Genomic DNA, 26551 nt, shown 5'->3' with positions numbered 1-26551 from the left:
AGATTTTCAGAGATCTTACATTCAGAGCGGATGGTGTCTATACCCACCTCCATACCCTCATTCAGTGTTGTTAGGCATTGTAACCCTTTTATCTCGGCAATCGACATACCCACAGGTTCTTCTTCAAACCCCTGGTTCCCAGATATTGAGTTGCACATGGGTTTGTTGCAAAAAAATTCTTTTAATTTCAACTGTCGTGTAAATTTAAACAGGTCTACGTGTACATCAGAAAAATCACCATCCTGAGTAGGACAAAAACCCAACCCCTTGCACAATAACATTTTTTCATCTGGATCCAAACACCTATCAGAAAGATTGACTATCCTCAATTCTGACTGGTTGTTGTCTTCTATGTCCTCATTCCCTTCGCTACCATCTATTGCTTCGCTTGCTCTTTGAGTTTGTTCTTTCCCCTCTCTGATCTTCTCACTTGGTCCTCCCCCTCCTCTCTTGTTGGACCTTTGGTGCCTCCTGCCGCCCCTCCTTGTCTTTTTTGGTGTTGTGTTTTTCTGGCCTGATTCCCACTTACTCTTAGTCTTTCCATTTCCTTCTGGAAAGCGGAGGGGCCTGCTTCTAAAGGGAGTCCACCTGGGGCAGTTGTAGAGGATACACTGTCTAGTGAAGAAAGAGAGGTACTATCCACTGATCTAAGATCTTCACTGTCCTCCCTCATGCGTTTTTTGCTAGGATCATCTATAGTTACATTATCAAACTTCTTCGCGAATGTGTATATGCGGCCATCGCGGTAGTCCCTGTCATCTCGTTTTATTTTCCTTAATTTTTTGTCCTTTAAATAGTTCTGATGGTTATCAATTACCTTTTTCAAAATCTCATAGTTTTTCTCAACCAAATCAGGGTTCCCACACGCTTCAATTTCCTTAACTACATTTTCTATCTCAACCAATAGTTTGGCCCCCTTCTCTTCAGCGTGTTTGATTAGTATTTGCATCATAACACATGACGCACCCTCCAAATTAGTTTCCCAGTCCTTTAACAGTTCTTCACTCAAATCCTCGAATGTTGGGAAGATTAAGATGCGTAGTCCACGTGGTGCTTTTTTCTGGTGGATATATTGTTGTAAAGTTACACCGTCCCACCATCGTGAGAGTTCCTGTCTTCTTAATCTTTCCAGTTTTTGAAATAATGCCTTTAAACCTCCAGTTTTCGGTGTATTAGGTTTGTTGGCATTTATGCAAGAGTCTTTCCCGAATAAGTCCTGCGCCATTTCCTCACGTTTATCGTCAAATTTGGACATAGTAATTCCTTGTTATTTTTGGATGGCTGTTAGTGCTTGCTGGTCCAGATAGCAAGTAAATGTTTATGAAAAAACAGCAGCGGACCTAAGATCGCCGCACCTAAACTCCAGTTCCAAAAAAATCAGTTTTTCCAAATATCTTTTTTTCTCCTGTGCTGCCAAACCCCGACACCAGCTGCTGTTTGGCGTCGCTGTGTTCTCCAGATCAATCAAATAGTTTTATACGTTGTTGGGGGCGCACCAAGAATAGAAGTCCAAAGTATAATAAGTATGAAAATGTCCTTTATTTATTTTTGTCCATTAAAATACATATTTATCAATACGAAATATCACGAGTTCAGCCAACGCGTTTCACTCCTTACCAAGGAGTTTCTTCAGGGCTGAAAGAACAATAAAAAACAAATACTCCTATCAGTTTTCTGCAGTAAGCATTTGTGCCTTCATCATTTCATAATACAACGAAGAAAATCTATATACATTTTATACAATTTCTATGTACAATAAATATTACCAAAAAACGGAGGTAAATATATAGTCACCAAATAATCATCAACAAAAAACATATAATAATACCTGGAAAGACTGAAGAACAGACATTATAACGTATATTTGACAATACACATGGTTTTCACCACATTTTTTTCATTTTGCGGATCGTTCCTTTCCCAAATCAAGAACGGTTAGCCACCAAAGAAGGGGAGGAAAGGGTGGTAAAAGAAGACCGTCAAGAAGCGAGAAAACAAACGTTAGGAAATAACTTATTGAACTGTTGTAAGCCTCCAGGGATGAATACACCACCACCTCCCAGACCACTTAGAACATTTGACAATTGTCTCACAGAGGCAACACAATTACACCGTTTTCAAAGCATGTTATAATTCCTGCTACAATATTGGGACAGAACTGCCCATAAGGACACTACTTCGCATTGGTAGTTAGAACTAAGGTCCACTAGTGGTGGTCGAAAACACATATGTCACAGATCTCTCATTTCATAGGTCCAAAACAGGTTATATGTTGCCTTGTGCGCGTAGCACACATAGTAACAAAGAGGACCCTCCACTAGAGGCCACAGATAAATACATCCAACATCCATCACCACTGAACTCCACAGTAAGATATATTTTACCCAATGCACATAACAACCCAGTTGCTAGGACAAGAAAAATAAATAAAATAAACAGAAAGAACCCTCTCACATGTTCCCAACATAATTTGTGGTTCCTCAAAAACGCTTTCTCATATTCACATCCTACTGGAGTCTCTCAGTTTGTGGTTCAGTAGTAAATATATACGCATCAACGAGACAGAAATACCTATGCACATCAATGTACCAAAGTACGTTTCACTCTCCACTACTTCTTAATTATAACTTTGATTTTGAGCAACCATTGCGTAGAGTTTTAGAACCAGGGTTGAAGACATGGAGCCCATCCATGCGCCAGTTTTAGTGGGACAGAGTGCAATCTTTTTTTGTAATAAAAAATATATCTGTATAATATATGTATGGTTCTTACCACTGAGGTTCTTTTTTTGGGAATATTGTATTGCAGGGGTTTCCACTGTTGGTACATTAATTTTTTCTGTTGATCATCCAGACATAATCCTACATAATAAAGGAAAAAGTTGTTTTAAACTGTCTGCATCTATGTATAATGTCTTTGCGTTTGTAAGGGTGTCTAGAGATCTATACACCCCTCTTTCCTTATTACATACCTTAGTGAGCTGTGGTTCCTGTTGTCCCTTATCTATGGTCTTACTGTACTGGTGGCCGGGAATGGACAGTCAGATAGAAAGGCAAGTGAGAGAATGTGGCCAGTGCCAAGGAGCTGATAAAATACTGAGACCACTGAGGCCGGCGTTGGGGGAATTCGATCGACCCCAAAATCCCTGGGAAGATATAGCAGTAGACATTTTAGGTCCCGTCCTCGACAACAAAGGTATTGCCAAATACATGTGCGTGGTCATAGACAAATACTCTAAATGGCCGGAGATAGAAGTGCAAGAAACCATGGACACGGACACGGTGCTGAGATTCCTCACCTCACTTTTCTTAAGGGAAGGAATACCGAGAACTATATTAAGTGACAATGGTCCGCAGTTCACATCGGACAAATGGAACAAGTACATGGAGAGGAACGGGATAAGGTCGAAACACACGGCAGTGTATCATCCCGCGTGCAATGGTCAAGTGGAACGGTTTAACCGTGTACTGATGGGATCCATCCAGGCGGCCATAATGCAAGGGAAAGATTGGGAAACGGAAGTTCAGAGCATGCTGTGGGCGTACCGGATCACCCCAACAGCGCTTGGGTACAGCCCCTTCCAAATCCTGAGAGGTAGGCTCCCCTTCACGAGAGACAATGTTGTGTGGAGAGAAAAAACAGTGACGAGCAAATGGTCGCCGGCGGTGGTACAGCACAACCTGGAGAGGGCCCAAAAGGTGTACGCTACACATTACAACAAACGGCACAACACCAAAGACACTGATCTGGAAAAAGGGGAATGGGTTAGAGTCAAGCTAGCAACTCTCCAAAGAAAAGGCGAAAGCAAGTACAGCAAACCCCTACAGGTTCAAGAAGTGTACGGAAGAGCGGCCTTGCTCAGTGATGGTAGAGTGTGGTCCCAAGACCGCATGGCAAAGGTCAACAGGATACTGCAGTGGCCGGCAGACAAGGAGGAAGAGAATGAAGGCCAGAAGCAAACCTATGGAGATGAAGAGACTGTGATGGGGAATGAGAGACAGAAAGAAAGACCTGCTTCAGAGGACAAGGAAGAGACTGAGGAAGCACAGGCAGATGAAGGAGCGGTGGTGAAAGCGACCCCGGTTGGGGACAAGGAAGCGGACACACAAAAGGGAGCGAAGCATCTTCCCGGTGAAGGTAACAGGGAAGAGCTCACACCGGTAAGATGAACCCGTGCCGGGAGGGCGGTCAACCTGCCCCCTCGATTCAAAGACTATGAGATGAGTGACTATTGAAGCTGGGACTTAAGTGTTGTTTTTGTTGTTGGAAAAAAAGGAGATATGTAGTGTTGCGCTCTAGTCTCCGGCGCCCGGCGTGATGACGTGGAGCGCCGGAGCAGGAGCGGAACACTGGCGCATGCGCGCAGGGGTGAGAGGAAAGCGCGCGAAGGCGAGGAAGCGGCAGAAGCCACCGGAGCGCGAGAAAGTTAGACGCTCGGCGCTCTTTGTTATAGCGAAATAGGAAGAAAGAGAATAAAGGCAGTGTTCATCTACCCTGGTGTCCTGTCCTCTGTGGGGGAAGCAATTAACAACATTACACTGCTATTATACATGTGACTTCTCCTTTAACTTCAATTTTATATTTCACCTTGGGCGGGTACTACTTGGATGTTGGGCAGTCATTTTGCTACAAATTCAAAAAGGGAGCCCAAGTGCACACCATGCTGCTTTCCACCTTTTATACTTTTCCACATTTAATCTCTAATACTCCTTTGGCGTGCAGCCCGGTTCCGTGGTCTGACCATTTTCCCACGTGCACGTGGGAAAATGGGCAGACCACGGAACAGCATAGTGTGCACTTGGGCTCCCTTTTTGAATTTGTAGCAAAAGGTTTATTTTGCTATGTTGAAACGGCAGTTTAAAACTTCACTCCTCTCTGCAAGACTAAGACATGTTTTAAAGCGCTACTTGAGTCGGTGGCAAAATGGGTGCTACACCACTAGTAGCATTTAATTTACATGCCCTGGGGACATGTAGTGCCATATAATAGGGATTTACAATTAAAATAAATGTGTTAATTCGGTGTAGTCAAATTTTTACCATGTTTGAAGGAGAGAGCCCAAGAACTTTAGCACAGTTAGCATTGGGAAGGTGCACAGAGTACTAAAGTCAACAAAACAAATCCAGCAGCCAGGAAGATGTGAAGGGAAAATGTTTGCGGGAATAGCACACGAAGGATATCAGGGCTTGCACTGACTTAATAGTGAAATCTGATTTCTGTTAACTAAAGTAGAAAAGTAACATTGTAAAAATGAACTTTAGGATGCCTAAGACAGAAGTGGCTTAAAACCAATTCTGCCAGTCATCACACCATTGGCTGGAAGAATCAACTACTCTGGCTCAGAGAAGAATTACCTGCCTCTGAGTCTGGGACAGGCCAATGGGTGTGGAACATTTAGCTTATGTTCACTATCTGGGAGCAGGCATGAGCAACTAGCAGAACAAAAAGGTGCTTTAGCAATTTCTCTATTGTGTTTGAAATGCCAATAGGGCTTTTCCTATTAATTTCGAGAACTTTCTAAGACAGCCAGTCACCAGTCCCAGTAGGAGGAAAAACATAGTTTTCAACCTGTCATGTAAGGGAGTGTCCAACAAGCTGAAGACATGCCTGCCTGGTTGCAGCTGGGTCCTGCATGTTGAAACATGGGATCCTGGGAAATGTTACAGTAAGGCAAAGAGGAAGTGCTGCAACAGGAGCTGGGGTGAATTCGAGAAAATAGTGTGGATTGAGAGATGGATTTTATCTAACCACTGGACACTCACTACACAGGATAAATCTAATAAATCTATCATCCTAACCACCAACTCCTCATAATACTCCAAGGAAGATTCTACCTAAAGAAGAAGGTCCTGCTGTAAGAAGAATAATGACTTCTAACTTCTGCCTGAAGAACGATACTCATACAAGCACTCCTGATCTTGCTGGCACCCAGGGACTGGAACTGACTCCAAGGTTCAAGTGCCTGGCCACCTGTTTACCTGCTTCAAGGACACCAAAGCAGAAGGACTTCTCACTCCAAGACTTCCCACTGACTAGAGAAAACTAGACTCTGCAGGAGACATGGCCTAAGGGAGACATGGTGCCCAGCAGCTTGCCTTGAGGAGCTAGGGGTTGTGGAATTGACCCGAAGTTCACTAGCAGTTGGAGACTAAGGCTGAAGGTAAAATCTTTGACCAGGACAACACACTTGGGGTACTCCCCTTACGATCCATTGTGGTGGACTTTAAATTGTGGCTAGGCCCCCGTCTGAAGTTAACTGTTGTTTTCCCATAGCGCTTGACCTTTCTAGGCACGTTTTGCCTTAAAGCTTTGGAAATTCATATCTCGCTTCCCTTTAACCTATTTTGATGGGCTTGGTGTTTTTTGCTTGTTAAATTGGGAATTATATTGTTCTGTGCCCATTACTTTGAAATAGAGGGTACTGCTTGAACTTAGCATGTACTTCCCTGGGGATTGCCTGCTGCTTGTGCCCTAGCTACATTGAGTTGTGCATAGATTCTCCCAGAAATGTGTTTTGCCCTAACCAGAGTGGTTTTATTGAGTTAGTAGGGGTACCAGCTACCTAATTAATAACCCCCTTTTCTGATACATTATTATTCTTGTCATTAAGTATGGTTCGCTGCACATTGAAACAACCAGTTGTTCATGCTAACGCCCCTATAATTAACATGTAATATAAAAATACATAATGGGTAACACATTCATGTGGTCCTATGTTGCCATCGCAGGGCTCTGGTGGCATTTGCAAACAACTTGGCCTCCGAACCCTATATCAACTATGTAGTTATGATCTGAGTTTCCATTGAAAGGCATTTTTTATGTTTTCTTAATAGTGCACCTTGATAAATCTACGTGCATTTTTTACAAAATAAATTCATCCAATTTCAGTTCGGCATGTCAAGTTTTGTGCTTCACCATCAATGGGACAGGAGCAGTGGTCAAAAAAGTGTATTTTTTTATTTTCATGCCCGTAGGAGTCTTTGCTATGCTCTACTGAAACACAGGCTAAACATAAAGGGCCCGATTCACAAAGGTAAACTTAGACGTATGGTCTGAACTTAGACCAAAAGACTACGTTTATGACTTTGGGAATTCACAAAGTGCATTTACGAGTAATATCTTTATGTCCGCACTCGGGGCGGAGATCTCGCCGAGTGCAGACATAAAGATAGTACTCGTAAATGCCCTTTGTGAATTCCCAAAGTCCTAAATTTAGATATTTGATCTAAGTTTAGACCAAATATCTAAGTTTACCTTTCTGAATCGGGCCCATAGTGTCTGTGCTTGGTTTGGTGCAAATCCATTCAGTAGTTTGAGTTTCATAGAAATTAGCATTGTAAAAATGTTTTAGAGGGGGATTGATAGAGTACAACACTTAGAGCTATTTGGTAATTCAGTGGTTATTTCATAGATGGTTTGCGAATTCGGGTTCACAGACCTATTCACAGTCTAACTTTAAATAATCACAAAGACTAATTAAAAAAAATGAACACAAGATTAGATGACCAGATTTTGGGTTTGAAAACCCTAATCCAGTTCTATGACCACAGGTTTCTGATTGGCTGGCTGCAGACAGAGAATCTGTTGCTCCCACATTATAGGAATGTAGAGCACAGTCCCTCAGTCTTCAGACAAAAGTAACAAGACATAGGCGGCCAGAGTCAGCATCCTTTTACCTCCTGGTACAAATGAGGGGACCCTTATATGACTGATCGCCAACATATTGTCCATCTTCATTAAGATTTAGCACAACACCTTGTCTTTTGACAGGGATTTCACCGCAAAGTACCCGGTGAGTAGTTCCAAGCAATGGATGTGCAACCCTCTCTTCTGCTCTGACCACAGTCCTCTTGTAGTGACCTCTACACGAGCTCCACAGCCAAGATGACTGGTGTTGGACTCAATAACCACGTCCGGAACCGGGCCAGAGACATCCCTGATATTCCAGGCCACCATTGCATCTCTGACTTGACTTACCAGGGCTGAATAGGACAGACCCTTTTGTAGATGGTCTGACTTCAGCGCCTGAAGGCCCTCTATTGCAAAAGGCCTGAAAACGCAAGGCGACCCACTATCCCGGCCAGATTGCAGAGAGAGATAAACTCTCTTTGTTAGTGCTTGTACCTGGCGCTTGCTTTGGGATTCTGTTTCCTGTCTGTCGCTGAAGCTCGCCGCACCCGCTCCGCGGGTGCCGCTTCGTCGTCCTTTGCTTGGGGCTGGACATTGCCTGCTGCACCTGGCGCTGCTGAGGAGAAGGGCTTGGGTGAGTGGCACAGCGGGGCTGCGAGCGTGTGCAGGGACTCCATTGCCCAGGAGTCCCTGCGTGACCCTGACAGACCTTCCGGTCCGCTCTCCCCGTTGGCCCGCCCTCCGCCCACTGGAGGGTATTTTATCTCTTACTCCTGACTTCTCCCTGGGACGCCACAATCTTTGTTAGCGCTTGTACCTGGCGCTTGCTTTGGGATTCTGTTTCCTGCCTGTTGCTGAAGCTCGCCGCGCTTCGTCGTCCTTTGCTGGGGGCTGGACATTGCCTGCTGCACCTGGCGCTGCTGAGGAGAAGGGCTTGGGTGAGTGGCACAGCGGGGCTGCGAGCGTGTGCAGGGACTCCATTGCCCAGGAGTCCCTGCGTGACCCTGACAGACCTTCCGGTCCGCTCTCCCCGTTGGCCCGCCCACCGCCCACTGGAGGGTATTTTATCTCTTACTCCTGACTTCTCCCTGGGACGCCACAATCTTTGTTAGTGCTTGTACCTGGCGCTTGCTTTGGGATTCTGTTTCCTGCCTGTTGCTGAAGCTCGCCGCACCCGCTCCGCGGGTGCCGCTTCGTCGTCCTTTGCTGGGGGCTGGACATTGCCTGCTGCACCTGGCGCTGCTGAGGAGAAGGGCTTGGGTGAGTGGCACAGCGGGGCTGCGAGCGTGTGCAGGGACTCCATTGCCCAGGAGTCCCTGCGTGACCCTGACAGACCTTCCGGTCCGCTCTCCCCGTTGGCCCGCCCTCCGCCCACTGGAGGGTATTTTATCTCTTACTCCTGACTTCTCCCTGGGACGCCACAATCTTTGTTAGCGCTTGTACCTGGCGCTTGCTTTGGGATTCTGTTTCCTGCCTGTTGCTGAAGCTCGCCGCACCCGCTCCGCGGGTGCCGCTTCGTCGTCCTTTGCTGGGGGCTGGACATTGCCTGCTGCACCTGGCGCTGCTGAGGAGAAGGGCTTGGGTGAGTGGCACAGCGGGGCTGCGAGCGTGTGCAGGGACTCCATTGCCCAGGAGTCCCTGCGTGACCCTGACAGACCTTCCGGTCCGCTCTCCCCGTTGGCCCGCCCACCGCCCATCACGGTTTCTATATCTAGGAACAGTACTCCCGCAGCGCGGGACGCAGCTCGGGGCGAAGACCGGGCTAAGAGCGGGCCGTTTGAGGCCGTTCGAGGTCTAAGAGGTCTGGGCCGGGCCATTTCCCCTGGTTGTTGACTATTGCGATAAACTTTACCTGTGTCACAGTATTCCGTTAAATATCCATTATGTGTACACGGGGCAGTCGCAGCAAAACTGCTAAGGGCCTTAATAAACCCAATGGGACCCTAGATGATTTCCTCACAAAGACCAACTTGGCCATTGATGTGGAAATCAGCAAAATGCAGCATAGGGTCTCCTTAGAATTAGAAGCTGCGCGAAGACTCTCCCTTACCCTAGCTTCCTCTAAGAAATCATCCTTAGGTAACCTTGCTCTAGCTTTAACCCCTGAGCGTATGTCAGGTCCCCGCCCCTTATTAACATCGGCAGACATCCATCATCCACCAGCGACATCCCTACCCGAGCCTACTTTGAAATCTACTTTACCACTATTTAAGCCCTTGGAGGAGCATGCACCGCCTATCCTTGTAGCTGGTATAAGCTTCCCATCTAAAAATGCTTTGCCCAAAACAGTGATAAATGATAAAAAAGTTGCCCCACAAAATAAGAAATGCCTCGCTAGATATAGATCTATTTATGCTCGCAAAAAGGCAAAAATTGCGAGATCTCAGTTTTTTAATAATAGACGACCTTTGGGCACATTTGGGGTAGGAGAAGAAATAGCCAAAACCAAAATTGCTTTACCGGGTAATGATATAGCCCTTGATTTAAACTGTGTTGTGCTTGATCCCCCGGTGGTAACTCTCCCAGAAAGGAGCAAGGAAGGGTTAAATGAGGGTAGGTTGAGTGTGGTGGAGGGGGATAGGAGGGGGGATGAGGAATTTCTTAAAACTGTCTGGGACACACTAAAACAGTTACTTACCCCTCTGGAACTTAGGCTCTCCCGAATGGAAAACCACTTGTTAGAAATGGATAGGACTATAGTTACACTGGCGAGCTTTAGTCTTAAACAAATGGAAGCTAGGCTTTCCCAGGGTGAGGGTCTTACCCCTCAGGTACAGGAGTCAGAATCCCCGGCCCCTACACCCCCAAGACTTAAACCTATACCAAAACCCCGTACCAAAGTCGGTGTTACTGCTGCTACCACTTCAAATCCTATCATCCCCAGCGCTTGTCCCCCCCAGAATATAGTACCATCTAAACCTAGGCCACAAGCTGTCGTACACCAGTCTAATCAATTGCCAAATAAAAAACTACCATCTTATGATTCTAGCCGTTCAAACTTTCGTGGTGGGTATATTGACCTACCACCGGAGGCTAGTTCTTATGTCATAGTATTAGCTGGTGTACCTACTCTCGACCCTCAAACTAGAGAGAATCATTGGTCGTTAAAAAATAAGGTCATACATTGGCTTAACACAAATAGACAGCTTCCTAATTATCAAAGAAGTCGGGTATTAATGGCGCGTAGAGTACCATGGGTTGGGCCTACGCGCAAATCCATCGATGGTGACTGTATAGTGGTGTCATTTGCAGACCCCCGTACAGTGCAGCATCTTTGTTCATGGGCCCCTTGTGAAGAAGACCCCTCTGTTGTTGTTGTTGTTAGACCCCTCACCTTTTTCTATCCTCCTCGACAACGGTTTGGCATAGAGGGGCCTTGGTCAACAGTCCAAAAATTTAGACAGGGGGGACGTAGGAATGGTTGGCAAAACCAAAACAACTGGTGGCAAGGGGTCCCTACTACTAATATGTTTGGTTGTCTGGATGAGGTGGACTGACTTGGGGGGATTGATGCCTCGATACAGTCAGTGGTATCAACTTCGATTGCAACGAACAACCAACCAGTATCCTGTGTGGATTGTTCCGTACCACAAGTAGGTCCAAAAACAACACCAGACCATGCTTTTATTCCCACTTTGAGTGAGATAGGGGTTCAGGGACAACTAGAGCCTATTCTCATCAGTAGTCCGGTTAATGAAATCAAGGTGGCTGAGACATGGGTTCAGGGACAATTAGAGTCTACTATCATTAGTAGCCCGGTTAATGAAATCAAGGTGGCCTCATGGAATATAGCAGGATTGAGGGTTCGCCTGGATAACGACGATTGGGTAAATTTTATTACTACACATGACATCATCGTCTTCCAGGAAACCTGGGCAATTGAACCCCTATTTAGGGTAGGCTTCCTAAACTATTATAAACCAGCCATACAGGGCCCCAGGGGTAGGGCTTCGGGAGGTCTTACTATTTGGATTAGAAATTCCCTGGGCTTCAGCGTTAAGGAAATCCTGGTGGATAATGCTGACCTCCTTTGTATTTCCCTGAGTAAGGACAATTGTAAGGATATTGTTCTAATTAACATCTATGCCCGAGGGTGTCAGGGTGGGAGGAAGCAACCCATTCTTAATGATCTGGAACATTTCCTGAATGAGTATATAACTGATCATATTGTCTTAGTAGCTGGTGATCTGAACTGCTCATTCGAACCCATCCTGAGTTTGGCTGAGGATGTGGGGATTGATGAAGACACCGCCTGGAATATCCCCCCGTTAGCTATAACTAAGGGTGTTAGGGGAACGGAGGCTGCCCTCCACTGGCTGGGGCTCTGTTTGGAATGGGGGCTACGGGCAGTGAATGGCCGTTGTCCGTCTGACAAGGCAGGGAAATCAACCTTCGACAATGGAATTAGTACAAGCCGTATTGACTACATATTGGTCAACATAGAATCCTGGTCACACGTAATTGATATGATAGTTGAGACCAGGCCAGAGAGTGATCATAACCCTCTCTCCCTGGGGCTCAGGGTTCCTGGATTAGGTGTCCCCCACGCAGAAACAGCTTGTATAACATCAGACCTAGTCCTGTGTGACAACAGAAGACGGGTCAAATGGTCAAGGGTCATAGCTGACTCAGAGCTTATTGGTCAAATAGAGAAGCTGGTCCTAGGTACAAGAAATAGGATGACTGCATCTTCTCTCAATGGCGGGGTAGAGTCTATTATTGTTGATCTTCATGAGAAATGTTTTGCGGCTCTTAAAAAACTTCTCACTATGCCATCCAAAAATCAGAAAGCTAACTCACACAAAAGTTGGTATAATAAAAACTGTAGAGAAGCCCATAGCAAATTAATAGCAGCTGTTAAAACCAGAATAACCGCTGACATTAGGGAAGCTAGACAGTCTTACAAACAGACCCTTTGGGAAGCCAAGAGGGACTGGGACGATTCATACTGGCTAGATCTTCTCAAAGCCTGTGAGTCGTCGAACCAAGTAAAATTCTGGGAGATAGTTAGATGGGGCAGGGATTCGGATTCCCAAACCCCTGTAAATCATGTTTCAGCTACGGATTGGGTGGAATTTTTCTCCACCCAGTTTGAAGATACAAATATTGAACAGGAGCTGGCAATCGAGCCCATAGTGGGGTTAATACCAATATCGTCTGGGGATAGGCTTATTTTCAGCACCTCAGACACTTTACATGCTCTTGGTTCTATTCAGTCTGGTAAAGCCCCAGGTTTAGACGCCATACCAGCGGATCTTTTTAAATCGAACCTTGATCTGTGGGTTCCATATATCACAACTCTAGCAAATTCTATTGCAGCAGGTGCAAGGGTACCGCAGTCCTGGAAAGGTGCTGAGATACTCCCAGTTTATAAGAAAGGGGATCGGTCTTCACCGAAAAACTATCGCCCCATTAGCCTTATAGACACAATTCAAAAAGTTGTATCAAGAATGGCCCTGGCAAGGATACAGGGGTGGATTGAGCAGAACAACATACTCTCCCCCATGCAGGCAGGGTTTAGATCAGGCACCAGCACCTTAGATCAGGTGTTCCGACTTACCATGCTGTATTGGAAGGTGGTTCTCCTGGGCGGTGGGGTCATCTATGCCGCCTTTGTTGATCTTAGGTCGGCATTCGACATGGTCCCAAGGGCAAAATTATGGGAAGCTCTTAGACTCATGGGTCTCCCACCTGAACTTTTAGAGCTAGTCAGGCGCTTACATGAGGACAATTTCGGCCAGGTAAGATGGGGGAAACAGGGCCAGGTGACCAACAGCTTCCCAGTTCAACGAGGGGTGCGGCAGGGTTGCGTGTTGGCCCCTACCCTGTTTCTCCTGTTCATAAACCAGGTGGTTGCATTCTTTAGTGATATACAAACAGATGCACCTATACTGGGGGTTCGAAATATCCCATGTTAATATTCGCCGACGACACCCTACTCCTTTCTAAAACCCGGAGTGGGCTACAGGCAGCCCTGAATAAATGTACTAATAATGACCTAGAGATCAATGTTGATAAAACCAAATTTATGGTTTTTAATAAAAACAAACCAATTAAAAGTTCGGTTACATTGAATGGTGCCCCAATAGAACAGGTCAAGGTCATGACCTATCTGGGTGTGACTCTTGACCATCAATTTACTTGGAGCCCCCAGTTGGAGGTTTTAAAATTAAAATTTGTTCGCCTTACAGGATGTTTACTGCAGGAACAAAAAAAAACCTTGAGCAAACGCATTATACCAGCGGTTAAAATTTATGAGGCCAAGGCTAATGCTGCAACCCTGTATGGAGCGGACATATGGGGTTACAAAGATTTGTCAGCACTAACCACAGCACAGAATAGGTTTCTGCGGAATTTGGTGGGGCTCCCGCAATCATCACCAATAAAACCATTGCTTTTAGATCTAGGCTGTAGACCTCTGAATGAGATGGCGCAGTATCGTCTCGCAGCCTTCTGGCGTCGCCTTTGGACGACCCCAGAGCTTAGTCTTTTCGCTCACGAATTGGGAGGGGTCATATTGTTGTGGGGTGCCCATAAAATTCCATGGCTCCGGGAAGTAAAACAAGTTTTGTATTCAATGGGCCTCCCCGAGTTATGGTTACATCCTGAATGCTCTAGGTTCCCATCTAAACAAGAATTCAAAGATCATTTTTGGGCTGCAAAGAAGTTTACTCTGATCTCTTTTTCGTCAGACAATAGCTTAACGGGACATTTTTTGACACATAAGGTAACACCGTCCCTTGAGTCCTATTGGGACTTGATCTGCAAGACCCTAGACCGTAAGCTGTATCATCAGTTTCGGGTGGGGACTTTGCCGATCAACTCCTTTACTGCGAAGTGGGCAAAGAAAGCAAGTAATAAATGTTTTTTTTGCCCTGACCAGGTGGAGAGTATTGGCCATCTGTTTTTTGCATGCCCAGCATATCGATCGCCTCGACTGAAATGGTTGAAACCTATTTGCAAAACCTTGAATTGTGGGGGGAATTGTGAAGCCCTGTTGAAATTACGTGATATACGTATTGAAAAATCTGTGATCTGTGTAGCCAAATTCTTGGGATGGGCATGGCTGATTCGTGCAAAGAAATTGAAAACCCTTTTGAATTAATTATTATGAAATGACTGTATGTCGGTTGAGACACATTCTTTTATACTGGGTGCTTATGTTAAGATGTTTTTAATGTTATATTATGTATGTTGTCTTTTATGAATTTTATTCGAAATAAAGACATAATGAATTCTGAATTCTGATAAACTCCTTTGCTATGCTGTGCCTCAACTCCTTCCTTATCAGTGACAACTTCAGCTGTGGTTTCTGCGAGTGTTTGGAGGGGCTACACCCTTCCAATTAAATGTTATATCGATGGCAATTGCTAAAAGACGCTTTAAAGAGTCACATTCTGAAGCAGTCTTACAGTATCAGCCAGGGCCGGACTGGTAACCGAAACCAGCCCTGGCAAACTGCTCGGCCGGCTCTCGGGGGTCAGAGGGGGTGCAACCGAGCTGTTGGCAAGGGCCGGTCTCCGCCGATTTTGTTACCGGGCCGATATTGCAGGCCCCTGGTAACAACAAAAACGCCCCCCAGGGGCCCAAAACCGCCCACCACCCTGGTGGCCCACCGGGGAAACGCCTGGCGCCCGCTACGGCCAGTCCGGCCCTGGTATCAACCCTGTACTCCCAGGGCTGCTTGTCTATCAACTGCCTTTCAGCACTCCTCCTCCCTTTCTCATGTGCTTATAGAGTGACGGCATGGAAAGGGACGGATTGCAGCACTACCAGGTTGGCCTGTCATGTGCTCTAAAGAGTTACACAGTGCGTGCTTCTGCGCCTCGTATATTCTGTTCAGAGCATTCCAGCAGAGAGGAGCTGTGAGGTGATTTTACGAGCAGCAGCTGGGCCTCGTTGAAAGCGGCGCCGTGAACTGTTGGTGTGCTGTGCCTCCGTCTACTGCGACACTGTGACCGGACTAGAAGACTACTGAGCGTGAGTGGTGTTATCTCTGGTTGCTGTGGTGTCGGGCTCACTTTATCTCTCATCCTCTCTTCCTTCTTCGTTTTCCCTACTGTCCATCACCTGTCACTCTCTCCGTTTCCCGCTGTTTTCTCTCCCCTGTCCTTCTCTCTAGTAGCAGCAGCAGGCAGAGACAACCCGGGACGGTGAATTCCAATAGTTTAAATTAAACGCTTCAAAGTGTCATTCAATGAGTTCCCGTTGCTGCGAAACGAACGCTAGGCAGACAGCTAATCAAAAACAAGCCTTCCTCCCAGGCTGTCTGCTGGCCTGAAAGAAATGCAAATGTGCACTACAACGAGTTAATCTCTATTGTAAAGGGTAATCTGCAAAAGTATTGTTGGGAGCCGGATACTAGCTATAATTGATCGAATCACTCCAATGTTTGTGGTAAAAGACTTATTGTTTTTGAGCGGTAGTGCATAGAGTTAACAATTGAGCTGTGAAGTGTGTGCTTTTAATTGTAATTGCATGTACATGACGCATACTACCCCTGACCAGGTGCTGAAGGAACAGTTATGTAAAAAAGAAGAATGCATGAAGTACAGTCTTGGTAGTACTAAAATCTATATTTTGGAAGCACTATTTTATCTTAAAACATTTTCTGCATTTTATAGCAATCTATCTCACTGTATGTAATGGAAGTTTAATATAATGACTTGCATATTCACATTGCTTTCTGTCACAGCCTGTGACATTGTACAATTAAAAATTCAGAAATTACTATTCTGCACTGCACCAACCAAGAATCAATTCTGTGGCTCTCTGGTTACACACAGACCTCTGCGGTGTATTAACGAATAGACTTTCAGAATGTATTACAGTGTGTTTGCCACTGATTACTAACTTTTTACATTTATTTTTCACTTTAGCTGATGGTGAAATTTACAGAATATTTTGCGTTTGTTAGCCACACCTTTTGTACAACTGATATTCTGAACTCACATATGTAAAAGTGCTTTCATTGCATCATAATGAAGAAATTGAGTTTTGGTGAAATACAATATTTGCCTAAGATAACATAATGTAAGTGGGGTAGCTGTGATCTAGCCATTTTTTCTGGTTTCACTTTGTACAAATTAGCCACTAAATGGGTATCTTTTAGTCTTTCAATATGTTAAGGCTTTGTTTTCAACCTCTTTGTTCAGATTTATAGTAGAAACTCGACCTGAAAAAACTAGCCCTTTCATGAGCACCAACTACATTACACAAGGTCGCATTCATTTTTATAGACAGATGTGAGATTAAGTGATTTACCCAGAATCACAGGATATTCACACTGAGAATTAAACCTGGTTTCCCAATTCCCAACACCATAACCTGGGTAGAGGGATGGTGGCAGGCTGAAGTCAGTAAAATAACTCTATTTTTTTGTCCACTTATCACAGAAATTTTGCTGAAAATTGCCTCAAAATACCGCAATTTTCAAACCTTTCCTGGGGGAGGGTGGGAGAACCCTTCCTCCAGAAACACCAACCATGCTCGCTCTACAATTCAATCGCTGCTTTTACGCCCACCACTTTCAAATTCCGCCAGTCGCCACTGGACAACTTCTTGTGAGTAAGTTTGAGGACCTGTTGAATTGAGTCTATGAGAAAGCCTAGGAAAAAGATTGATTGAACTCTGAATTCTGTTTGTTGAAAATGAGGCCGAGGGACTGAAGGGGGATATAGACAAAGCCAGAGACTGAAGAAGATACGATGGTTCCTGATGAAGGATGAGAATGTTATCCAGGCAAATGATCAATCTGACTCGCCTGGAACGCTTTCTGCATGACCTTGGTGAATTACTATGAGCTCGTAAAACCTGACCATCCCAGGCAAATTGCATGAACCGGCAGTGAGGGGGAAACATTGGTACGGGGAAAAATGTGTCTTTGAGGTCCGTCCTTACCATTTGGTCCTTTGAAAGAAGAATAGCATGCAAAAGATGGAGGCCGTCCATCTTGAAATGACGCTACACCAACCACTGGTTGAACTCCCATAGATTGATCACTGGTCGCATCGCTTGGGCCTTTTTTTCGACCAGATACAAATTGCTGAGGAACCCACAGGGGTGTAGCGCTATTGGAGTAATGCCTCCTTTCTCTATGAGAGTACTTACTTCCTGAGAGATGAGAATACTGTCAGCCACTGTTTGGACTATAGAACATGGCCGACAGACCTAAACTGAGGTCCTGTAGAGCTCTGTTTGGAAACGTGAAATGGTTTGCAATACCCACGCATCCCCAGTCACCTCCCTCCAAACTTGAAGGAATGAACCCAGTCAGCTTCCCTTGGTGGGAAAGGAGGGAATCTCCGTACCTGATGTGCCACCAGAGGTGGTAGCTGCTCCATGGAAGATGCCTCTGCCTCCATGACCGTTGGTTGGCAAGAAACCAACAAACGCCTTCTGCTCTTGAAACTGGAATTGCTGTTGGCAGCTGTCTGTAAATCTCTGGGAGGCTGGGGGAGACAACGGCCAGTAGAGCACCACCTGCCACATGGGGTGGGATCCTGGGCCCTATGCCAGGAGCCTCTGTCACTATGGTCGCTGGTTCAACTGGGATTTTTTGGGTGACCAGTCACCTATCGGGGTCTCTGACAATTTGAACAGATGTCAGCTGGTGCACCACAAACCACATCTTCATCCCAAGGTGGCCCAAAATATTTAGCTGGATTTTTCCATCACTGCTGAGAACACCCAATGTTAAGACTGTTATGCACTGGAGTTTCTGCAAGAAAAGCTGTTAGAAGACACATTCCATCTGTGATGGTGCAAACGTCTTTTGTACATGTTCCCATCATTGCCTCTTTTGCCACAAGTCCTGTAGAAAGTCTGTTAAGATCATGCTCAAGTCTTCTTGATGGCCCCTGATTGGGCCATGAGGGGGTGGTACTCCGATCCTTTGAGCCTGAACATTTGCCCTCTGTTCTCACTACCTCTTCTTGAAAAACATCCTGTCTCAGCAACAGCAAAGGATCCTAAATCCTATATACCCCTCCATATGTGGAGATTGAACAGTGGCAACTGGGCGGCTTTTATTAAAGGGCCGAAGTAGGGGATGTTATCCTCAGAGCCATACGCCTGTTGACCAAATCCATCTGTTCTGGGCAGAGGTAGAAATTTGTGGCTTGGTGTAGGGGGCCATCATCTTGATGCTCTTCCGGACACACTTTCTAATGTGCTGCTGTTTGTTTTAGTGGTTACTCTGCAGGGCTCCGCAGTGGGCACAGTTAAATGTTACATGTGAGCCCTTTTGGCATTTTTTATGTTTACCAGACTAGCCTTCTCTCTTCACATTATTTGAAAGGTTAAACACAGAAGATTTCCATGTAACCTTTAGTCATGCCACAATGGAACCTTAACTTGATTCTAACTTTTCTCATGTGCATTCTGTTGAAGCCCATGCATGTCTGTTCCTTTTGGCTCGTAACAATCAAGATTGTCTTTTACAGCATAATCGAGCGGCTGAGTGAACTGGAAGCGCTTGCAGTGCAATTTCCATAAACTACCTTCCTCCCCGATAAGTTGGTTCTGAGAACCAATGCCATTTTTGTGTCCAAAGTAGTATCGCCCTTCGTGTAAGGCAATCAGTTACCTCACTGGACTTTTGTTCTCTCCACCAAATCCCTGGAAAGAGGAGGAAAGACCCCCTTTGGCTGGAGCCAAAATAAACCATAGGCTTCTATGTTTAGGACACAACGGAGTATTGTGTCGATTATCAGCTCTTCGTGGAGTTTTCTGATGCCAAAAGGTAAAGGCATTACAGGAAAGGACTCTGCCTAGGTGGATCATCCATTGCACTAAGACCTGTTTCTCTCTAGCCTAGAAAAGATCCCCCTGAAGGCCTAATGGTGAACTCCACCAGAGCAAAGGCCGCCAAGACAGCATTAGCTTGGAGAGTTCCTGTTTTAGATATGTTATCTATATTTGTATAGTACACAACTCACCCGGGAGAGCATCCTGGCGCTGACAGCAATGAAGCTGCAACATGGGCATCAGTGTACACATCCAGAAAGCACTACTGCCTTGACAGCCAGGACTGCGTCGAGGGTCATTTTGCTTGCACGGTTTTGCAGGGTTTCTTGGTTTTAGTCCACTCCTCAGGCCATCAGCTGTTTGGGATAGTACTGCATGCATATCTGTGCTACAGGTGAAGATTCTGCAATATGAAGTATCCATCGGAATAACAAACTATTACCTTCAATAATGCTCTTTCCGGTGAAAACTCTAACGGTCAATTCCACACTGCCCTTCCACCTCTCTGTCCTGTGGAGTAGACATGTGCACATTTTAAAAAGGTCCCAAGTTAGCTTTCAGCGTACCGTCATCTGCAATTTTCTTGAGTAAAGCTGCTTCTGAAACAGACAGAAGCTGACAACAGTGCCTAGAGGTGACAAATATATGTGGTTCGGCTCCATCACTTCCAAGGAGGTGCAAGGTTGTCATGTAGCCACACTTCACCACCTAGCTGTGGACAGGAGCTACTGCTTGAAAATCTGCAGATCCAATGTGAAGTCTGGGAATATTCTAAAGATCAGGAATCTGCGATTAGATAGATTATCTACCAGAAAAAGTATTACAGAAGGTGAGTAACTTGTTCTTTTCAACACATAACACCCCTATTTTTGCCTGAAGCTACTTGTCTCAACATCTAAGTTGAATGTATATATCCTTACTTTGTTTTATCTCTGTTACAACACCGCACCACTATAAATTATGAATTGCACAGAATGTTTATCCTGTGGTAGAATTATCTCTGTTGCGCAGTGCCCTGTCACCCAATATTGGGTTTAGCAGAACTATAACAAGAAATACTAATGTGAAAAAATATTAGAGGAGTAATCGAAAGGAAGTAAAGATACTGATATACAACCGGATATAAAGGATGCGTCAAAAGTATTGCTAAAGATGAACATTAATTAAGGCACATGAAGGATGGAATTCAGAGATACACCCACCCATAACAGATGAGCAATGGCGCTTTTGCTGCAGCCAGTGAAAGCTCCTGTCCCCTAACTACACACTAAGGCTCATTCACTTCAAATTCCTCCACCAACTCTATCAGACACCCCTGCAGCTCTGCCGGATGGGACTTAGGCTGGATGCCAACTGCTGGAGGTGCGATACCCCACAAGCCTTATTCCTGCATTTGGCATGGGCCTACCCTATCATAGTGCAGGTCAGGGCTAAAATGTTTAAGGCAATTCGTGAATTGTAGGAAATACCATTGGAACCCACTCCCCTGACAGGCCTGCTGGGATATACTAATGACGCCTCGGTCACAACTTGCCGACTCTTCGCCATGCTGCTCCTACTGGCGAAACGGAGGGTGGCCATACACTGGGGGAAACTGAACGCTCCCTCAATTGACACTTGGATACACGATATTACCTACTGCCAAGAACAGTTGTCCACCTCTTTTGGGACCTGATGCCAGCTGCATCTAGATACAAAAACATTTGGGGCCCATTTTTGACATGGTTACGCAGTCACAATTCTGAACACTTCATCCCATCTACGCCACCATGACATCAACTGGCTCACATACACTGCCCACACAAATCTCAAGTCATCCCCACACACACAACATGGCCGCCCTACATTCAGGCAAAATTGGTATTGTACCAACGGTGTCACTATGCAACACGATTCGTACACTTAGCAAAAAGTTTTTGAATATCACATGCACTTTCTTCTGTAGCTTTGCGGACCTATAGACTTCTAATTCTGAATGGAATTGCTGACTTTCTCCCCTTTTCTGTCCTGCTTTGTTAACTGGGTACTATTGATAAAGATGGCTTACATTATGCATTATCATCCTACAAATTGCACGTTGTATATGTAATTCCAAAATGCCAATAAAAAAAAGATGAGCATTAATTATGGACAGTCAACTCTAATATAATACTAGACAATCATAGGCAGCAAAATTCAGAAAGAAGACAAAAGTGGTAAAATATTTCTGGAAAGTGGCAACTTGTGCTAAAACTTTGACAAACTAAACAGAGTCTATGAGGCATTCTGAAAAGCAAGCGCTGCAGTTGTGATTGCAGATAAACGTCTAACATTTATGCCTATACATGTACCACCTCCACTCTCTCCCCTAACTTACCATCTCAACAGTCCCCACAGACGACTCACTGTAATAAACGTGCCATGGCAGTAGCAGTGGAACCTTACAAAACAGACATAAAGACCGAAGACAAGCCAAATTACAGGACACCACCCGACTCTTCCCAGACAAATTAGACACCGATCCTAGCATGCAGCTCAATTACCTGTGTTCCTGTCTAAAAAGTTCGATGTCTGAATCATCAGGACATCCATGAGAATTTCTAACAAATCAGAACTCTATGAAGATTAAACAATGAGAGATGAGAGCTGTTGTATTTTTAGATAATTTTGCCTACTTTATGGATCATATCTGTAAACAAAAAAGAAACAAGCAAAAACATATCTGACGAATTTGATGTTTGGTTTAGTCATCCAGTTGAAAACTATTAAGTTTTTAAGTTTCTGTCAGAGGATATTCACTGACTGCTAGATTGTCCATTTAATGAAACTGAGCACCTATTTTATTTGTAATTTATCCACTCATGATTCTTTTTTTCTCTTTCATTTATGCAGGATCAGAATTGCCGCAGACATGTTTCATGTTCCATGTGTTTTGTCCCTGCTATTTTTGGTATTCAGCGTCATTGCTGTTGAAGAGGGAAATTCAACGGAATGTGATTCACTGAAAGAAATACAGAAAAAAGTAACAAGCTTGTGGGAGAACTGGATGCCACCACAGAGTTCCAAGGCAGACAGCGATGGGAACTACTATGCCACTTGTGAACTAAGACCGAGCAAGAAGCTGGACGCTAATGAGATGGCAGTGACCGGACATGTATTATTCAAGCAAAACTACCCTATTGGAAAACTAGAGGTCATCTTTGAAGTGGATGGCTTCCCCACCGAAGACAATCAGACTTTAAGAGCTATTCATATTCATGACTTTGGAGATCTCAGCGATGGTTGTGATTCCACAGCTGGTCACTACAATCCATTCGGCGTTAATCACCCTAGACATCCAGGAGATTTTGGCAATTTTGACACCAGCTGTGGCAAAATCAGGAAACGCAGAGGAAACCTTCAGGCCACGCTCTTTGGCCCATACTCTGTTTTAGCCAGGTCGATCGTAGTCCATAAGAGTGTAGATGACCTTGGGAAAGGCGGCAACCAAGCCAGTATAGATAATGGGAATGCAGGCAAGCGTCTTGCTTGCTGCGTGATCGGTCTCTGCAGCAAAGCTATGTGGGAGAAGGTTAGTCCTGTGTACGCAGAGACTAAGCTTGATAGGAGTGCAAGGCGCGTAAAGAAAATTGAGGGACAAATACCAAGGAAGCGGGGGGCTGCCTTGCGCAATTAGTACAGTTTGAGGATATTTGTCAATCTAATAATTACAACCTCATATTTTATACATGTGCCCATCTCCAAATTTCCTGCCATTTCTAAAAAAAAAACGTAGTGCCACTTTTGCGTTACTTAATAAATAATAAATGTATTACATACAGCAAATCCACCTATCACTCTTCTTAGCATGGGATAGTTTTTGCATAGCTTATGCATTCTGGGCCTCATTTAGAGGGTTTTTGGCGGAGGGCAGCACATTAAGTCATCGGGCTGCATTGCCCTATGTCAAAGCGAAAGTACAGGAATGCACTGTATATTTCCAATATGGTGCATTGCTGTCCTTTTACCTCTACGCTAGAGCTGTTTCGGCAGCCTAGCGCCAACGCAAACAACCATTCGCCATGTTGCAAGGGTGCCCGTGTTATCGGCAGGATTGTTTTTGTGCAGGAAGAGGCACCTTCCTGCACAAAAAACCTCCTGTGAGGTGTTATCCTCTTTCTATGTGTGCTGCAGAATGCAGCACACAAAGAGAGAGGAATAAACAAGGAGAAATTAATGTATTTCTCCTTGTTACGCCTCACCATAGCAGGTCTAAGGTTTTGGTGCATTCCCATGTTTACCAGGTCTTGTAAACCTGGGGAAGCATCAGAATTCATTGGTGTTGCGTGGTAACACCCACTGCAACACCCATGGACCTCCCGAGAGCAGAGAAAGGCTCTGCCTTACTCCATGTCCATGAGCTCATGCAAAGTAGCTTTTCGTGGCCTCATAGATATGATTTCAAGGTTTGCCCCGTCAGAGTGTTACAAAAAGTGATGCTATGGTGGCGCAAGGGGTGTCATAAATATACCCCTCTATATTTACAAACTTCCTCAAATCACAGAGAGAAGCTGGAGTAAATACTTTTTAGCACTGTGAGAAATGCACAGTAAAACACACAAACTGACAAACACTTGGCTCCTCTTTGTGGACCTGCAAAATAATATGGGGATAATTGTTTCAAATGTGCATCCAAATATTATTTTCTTGCTTGAAAGTCAAGAGCATCATTACAACATGAAACATTTAAAAAGAAATGTATGATCATCTCATATTAAAAACACTGTGAACCAAATGTACTATTTTTTCACGCAGTGCAGAAGCCAAAGTTGCTGTGCTGCACTGTGTGAAAGGAGAATGAGGGACAGCGCCATATCTATTAAGATATGGTCCTGTATTTCTCCTCCCCCACGCTGGCACATTTTAGGCTGCCTTGCGCCACACACAGTCTAGCATCATAATATAAGAGGTGTGTGTTTGTGATGTCTAGCATACGTTTTGTCCTGGAAGGGTAGTCTTCCAGTACAAAATACTATGCTGAGGCATATTATTAAACTTTTCCAGCTTTGTATGTCTACCGTACAGTACAGCGGGCATGCAATGTTTGGGAAGTTCAGAGAAAAGAAAACTTTTCTCGAAGGTTATGCCTGCTTTGAGGAGGCATACATTTTTGGGGCATTCCTCTCTCTATCTTTTTTTGATTTGGGACTTTGCCTCAAAATCCTTGGGTGGTTGCACGGGAACGCCTAAAAACCATCCATGATACATCGCTTGGTGAACGATATTCTATTAGCTGACTGCCATGAACGTACTTAAAAGCCTGGGGCCTCATTTATGAGGCCTTGCGTCACTTTTACGCTGCCGGTGCGGCACTTTTTGTGACGCACCAGTGGCGTAAAAAATGCGCCTTGTTGCGGCATATTTACAAAGTGACGCATCTAGGTAGATGCGTCACTTTGTAAACCCCTGCGCCACATTATACCTGCGCCAGGTATAATGTATGCAAGGGGGGCGTATTGACGCAAGGAAGGGTCGTTGAAGTGACGCAGTGAAATCAATGAGATTTCACTGCGTCACTTTTAGGAAGCCGTTGCGTCAAAATCTTGTGCCTGCCTCACAACAGGCGTAAGACTGACGCAGGCCCTTTCACATGGGGCTCGCCCCATGTGAAAGGACGCATTGCTGGAGTTGCGTCACTTTTGTGGCACCCTCCAGCAATGCGTCACTTTTGCGCTTACAGATACGTCAGAAATACTGACGTATCTGTAACTCCTTGCGACATGATGCGTCATACATTAAATATGACGCATCAGGATTGTCGCAAGGAGTGCGCACTGAGAAGTGACGCATCGCTGCTTTCACGCAGCGATGCGTCATTTCTCATAAATGAGGCCCCTGATAACTAAATAGTGACATGTACATCTCATCAGCAGGATATTTTGTTTGTCGTGAGTACATTATTTTAACATTGGATAACACATTCATGTTGATAAAAACCACCTCTGCATACCAGTGAATCTAAAGTTTGAAAAAAAAAATGATGAAGGATTTTTGACATGTTTCTTTTACCCAAAGCCTTTCGTTCCCTAATCTGTACCAACTTTGATGGGAGAGAGTACTTGAAGTAGAAGAAATGGAGGTAGAAGCAGATGAACCTTGGAATCATCAGTAGAGAACATTTATATCTGTAAAACAGCTTCAGCGCTATAGATGTGTCAGGTTTAGCTATGATTCCACTTTTTCCTTGTCTTGCTTCGACCACTGAATGTACTGTCGCTTTTTTTCATTAATCTAGAAAAATACCTACTAATGGCATACAAAAATCAGTTGTATTTCTGATGCCTTTTCGGATTGCCTTTTCTTCTGTCCCATAGTATCTCAAATAGAGTTTTTATTGTTTAGCTTACCATCTGTTTCCGAAAATTATTCCTACACCTGTAACATTTAAAGTAAATTCTACTCCATTTTATTTGCCAGGAGGCTTAAAACTAAACAGATTTACTAATGAGTTGCATGCAATGTCAACATGTACTCGCTATGTATTGTGCCATTTAGGCACTAGCATTTTTCATTTTTACAATATAGCCCACCTTCATTTATACTTGATTCCCATCCTGCAATTTCATTTTAGTGTAAGGATCAGAAAATTATCAATAATAAAATGTATTTTAGATGTTTTTGATGCTCGTTTTAGTTTATGCTATGAAAAAGTTCTGAACTGCAAAATATCAGTTTTATCCCATCTACTTAAAAACATTTCAAACCAAGTCTAAATAGGAGTGAATTATGCGTAATTTGAGCTTTCCTAGCAAAAATATTTATTTCAGACTAAACGAATTTCAGGCAGGTTTCCCAGAAAAAGTCAGAAAGGCCATGCCGGAAATATACAATTAGGCTTACACATGCCAGACATTTATAACTTTTTTGCTGTTCATGAAAGTCCCAGGCGTACACCAGGGAAATATAATATTTTTGTAGACTTCTTCTCCTAACCTTATTACAGCAATTGCATAGTCAAAATGTACACTTGCATATATTTTAATTACCTTTTTTGGTCTTGCCTGCAGACTGCGCGCATGCGCTGTCGCTATGGTGACAACCTCTTGTGTCCATATAAAGAAAACTGGAATTTTAGCCCGCCCATTATTTACCATTTGTTGGCATTTGTATCTCTTTCCCTTGCTGGTTTCTGATTCGGCAGCATGTGAAATGCTGT

At 44.5% G+C, this 26551-nt stretch overlaps 1 protein-coding gene across 6 annotated transcripts in view; it reads left to right on the top strand.

The window, feature by feature from the left end:
• Window positions 1-26012, top strand: part of SOD3 (superoxide dismutase 3) — a 178238-nt gene extending 152226 nt beyond the window's left edge. For all 6 annotated transcript variants that reach the window (XM_078678394.1, XM_078678393.1, XM_078678391.1 and 3 more), the window contains one exon: window positions 22249-26012. In XM_078678394.1, coding sequence (XP_078534520.1) covers window positions 22249-22329 — 81 coding nt within the window. In that variant the 3' untranslated portion in view covers window positions 22330-26012. The remainder of the gene's footprint in view (window positions 1-22248) is intronic.
• Window positions 26013-26551: the final 539 nt, after the last annotated feature.

The sequence above is a fragment of the Lissotriton helveticus genome, chromosome 2_2 (genome assembly GCF_964261635.1).
Source record: "Lissotriton helveticus chromosome 2_2, aLisHel1.1, whole genome shotgun sequence".
Classification (NCBI taxonomy): Eukaryota; Metazoa; Chordata; class Amphibia; order Caudata; family Salamandridae; genus Lissotriton; species Lissotriton helveticus.
The sequence above is the reverse complement of the archived record's forward strand: the minus strand, read 5'-3'. Positions and strand labels throughout refer to the sequence as shown.